Source organism: Austrofundulus limnaeus, unplaced genomic scaffold (genome assembly GCF_001266775.1).
Source record: "Austrofundulus limnaeus strain Quisiro unplaced genomic scaffold, Austrofundulus_limnaeus-1.0 Scaffold895, whole genome shotgun sequence".
Lineage (NCBI taxonomy): Eukaryota > Metazoa > Chordata > Actinopteri > Cyprinodontiformes > Rivulidae > Austrofundulus > Austrofundulus limnaeus.
The window spans coordinates 130,793-134,616 of NW_013953297.1; the positions used below are offsets into that span (position 1 = coordinate 130,793).

The following is a 3,824-nucleotide window of genomic DNA, read 5'->3' on the forward strand; positions in this document are numbered from 1 at the left end:
GGACATGCACTGAGGATGAAAATTTCAGACTTACAGTATTAACCTAGACATTTCATATATTTTAATTCTAACTAGTAATAAAGTAAATTGTCCATGTAATTCTTTTTTCAGATATGTTGCTGAAAGATGAGCTCTTCAGGCTGTCAAAGTACAAGTACTTCAATAATCTTCCTCCTCTACCCAACCGGACCCCAGAAGTATTCATGCGCTCACYCAGCCAGATCAGTAAGTACACGGTTGCATCTCAAACAAACTTGGAAACACAGATGGGATTTTAGTGCTTTGAAATTCTTCGTGTTAAAGATGCATACAAATGTTTTCTTTTTTTAAACCCCCACTGCCTCTGTGTTCCCCATCAGTGTAAGAGTGTGATTTAAAGCAGGGGTTCTCAAGCCTCTTGGGTCTGGGGACCCCTTACAAGGGCAAAAAAAATAATTCCAGGGATCCCCTCATAAACCAAATGCTGTTTTAAAAGATAATTTGTCATTTCAACCCCTAAATGCCATGGGAATATATATTTTTATTAAGTTTATTATGTATGTTTTATTAGTTCATTGTTCTCCATGCATTTTTAAAAACAAAAACCAAATTAACATTTTAGTAAAAATGTTTGAGGACCCCCAAGATACCTCTCGCGGACCCCTGGGGGTCCAGGGACCGTAGCTTGAGAACCTCTGATTTAAAGCACCGACTAATCTTTGTAGATTGATTTACCTGTATTAGCTTTGTGGAGAGATCTAGTGGAGTACTGAATGAATGGGAATGAGAATGGATCAAAGACTTGAATAAGAACCGTAGACTGAGCCCCGCCCACCCCGTCCACTGCTGGCTTCTGTGACTGCATGGAGGAGCAGAACTGGAGACAAAACAGGGCAACGACTCACATCACCATAGAAACCATTAGATAAACAACAAGCCGAAATGGGTCTATTTCACAAATTGTCATGTTTTTACAATAAATTAATATGTTAATTTCATTCAACAGTCATGTAAAACAGCAGATATATACCAGAAAAATATATAATTTATACAGTAAATAACAATGATCTAAACCAGACCTGAAGTCAGTCTGTAACTTAGACTTAAGCTGGTTGAAAAATTGACTTCAATGAATGATAAAGTATATTTATTATTTCTTACAGTCAATAATAATGATAATGATAATTATGATGATGATAATAATAATAATAATAATAATAATAATAATAATTTACCAGTCAACACTTAGAAAATGTTCTCTGTATACCTGGTTAGAGGATGAAACTCGTCTCTACTGAGCTAACCATCTTCTCAAAATGTCAGGTTCCTATAACAGAAACCTAAAAATACTTAGATTTATAATTTACACTCTCTATGTCTAAATAATAATCAAAGGAGAAATCAGCTGTAATATTTAAGTTTGTGTTAAATTGTAACATGTTTCAACAGAGTGTTACTTTCTGTATAACAATTATGCTACTACAGAAGCTAATATCTGCTAACCAGTTCAATAGATAAGTGATTACACTGACCTTTTATGAGATTATTTTAATTTTTAACTGTTACATTATTAGTTTCAGTTCTGTTCAGATCACGTTCAGCCAAATATGATCTAATCTGCTTATTTGTGTTGTGAAATGAGAGGTCTTCCTGCTTCTCTTCTGTTGGTAAATCCATAATACAAACAGCTTTTCTGATATTATTTAAAACATTAGATTATATAAACTGTAAAATATTAATAATTTGTTAATATTAATGGTTTTTATGATTTGTACATCAGTCCTTTTTTTCTGCTAAGTTGCCAACATGTACAGTAATAAACCCAGACTCTTGACCATTTTGCTTTAGCCCTTAGCTTCTACAAGGTCACATGGTTTCTCAGCACTCCAGCTGTTATATTTTCCTCCATGGAATGGATAAATGAGGGCACAGACTGTAGAGTAAAACACTTAGTATCCTGGTTGGATAGAAAGGTGCTGTGTCAGTACAGTTGCATTTTGGTAGTGTGTGTTTTACATTTTTTATTTAAGCTGTTGGGAATCAGAGTTCTCTACAACCAAAAACATGGCAAATGTATTTTTCTCACAAAACTTTAGATCTATAATAATTTCATTGTTGATATAAGTCTGTGCAGCCCCACATCAACTTCGTGGCTGGTGTAAGCTCTTTTCTATAGTTGTTGGGTTCACTGTCTGGGAAACTGCATGCACAGAAAAGGCCTTGGGTTTATATTATCAGTATTACTAATAAAACAGAAGTTGCTACAAATGGTGCAGTGCAAAAAGCATGGATTTGAAGACTGTCCCATCAGCTGCTTTAGGTTTTAAGGGTGCTGTGCAGCTGGAGCTGGTCCTCTCTGCCTGCACCATCAGCTGCTGACACTGGGGTTTCTGCAGGTGGTGGGAGTTGGAAGACGAGTTGGGACCATGCCAGTTGACCTTGAGCTGTCATTTGTGTTTATTAAAAAAATAATACTTTGACAAATCTTTATGCAGCACGTCTGGTGCTAAAGACTACAAGTTAACCTCGTGTTGACCAGAGTGAAGAATTGAGCTAGTTAGAAACTCACCGTAGCTGGCCCTGACTAAACTTGGGCAAAGGATAGTTTGTCCCAGACAATGACTTAAACTGAGGATGGTTGTGTAACTGTCGATCTACATACAGTAGAAGCTGTGATTATTATGATAAAGCAAAGATGGAATGCAGCACCTTAGGTTAACTTTCTCACTCTGCAGAGATGTTCAGGTTGAAGACTCTCCAGTTGGTCTGAGATCTGGTGGCTGCTCAGACAATTGGAGTACAGTGACTCGATGCAGCTGTTTTTCCAATCTTCTATTGTCCAGTTTGAGTAAACCTGTGTTCTTAGCTGAACGGAGTAGCCCTGGTGTGATTTTTTTTTTTTTTTTTTTTTTTCTGCCGCTGTTGCTCATTTGCTCCATGGCTGGACATGTTTGTTCAGCGATGGTATTCTGCAGAGCTTTCTTTGTAAAAAGTGGTGATTTGAGCTACTATTGCTTTTTTTTTGCCACTGACCATTCTGCACATTCTGTTTTGATCTTTGTCAGTAAAGCATTTTCATCCACAAAACATTTAAGTAACATGAGTGTAATCTGATTCTTTAATCCCAATACGTCGTTCTTTGAAAACTTCACTCTTTTGTCTTTGTTCCTCCCTCAGATACAAAATCAAAATCAAACGAAAACAATGAGGTAAGACTTTTTGTTTCCTAGCCAATTTGTTTTTGTGTGTAACTAAATGTGTCCCAAAGATCCATTGATCTGTTGTTTGGTTTTGTAGTTTTTCAACAGACTGTACTTGAGTGATGGACAGGCTGCCTCTACTCAGAACTGGAAAGAGGATTTCCAGGCAATGAGGAGGAGAGAGCCTCCTGACAGCTGGGAGGCAGAATTTCCTGATGGACATTCATCTCCACAAACTGCAGTGAACAAACCGTGGAAAGGAGCAGCAACATTTATACCTAAAGTGGTTCCAATCTCCTCCAAGAAACTCTCATCTGAAACCAAACAAGTAAGATCAGAGGCATTTTTCTGGACTTATTATTGCATTTAAAAAAMCATGTATAAAGTTAGATTTGATTGGATTGATTTCTGCAACAATTGAAGGCCTAGCAGTCCTTGATATTGCCTCTTGCTTTTCATGCCAGAGTTTAGATAAATATCATGTTGAGCAGTAGGGAAGCACCGATATGAAAATTTCAGCCGATATTGATATCCGATATACACTCACCGGCCACTTTATTAGGTACACCACGCTAGTAACGGTTTTGTGGTCATAAAGGGATGGACATGGTCAGCAATAATACTCAGGTAGGCTGTGGCGTTGCA

General features: G+C 37.2%; 1 protein-coding gene across 1 annotated transcript in view; it reads left to right on the forward strand.

Annotated features, from left to right (window-relative positions):
* Positions 1–3,824, forward strand: part of LOC106533154 (caprin-2) — a gene marked incomplete at its 3' end in the record, with an annotated part of 36,224 nt that overhangs the window by 17,978 nt on the left and 14,422 nt on the right. Inside the window, 3 exon segments of the mRNA XM_014029395.1 lie at positions 112–225; positions 3,157–3,188; positions 3,277–3,507. Of these exon segments, the coding sequence (XP_013884849.1) occupies positions 112–225; positions 3,157–3,188; positions 3,277–3,507 (377 nt within the window).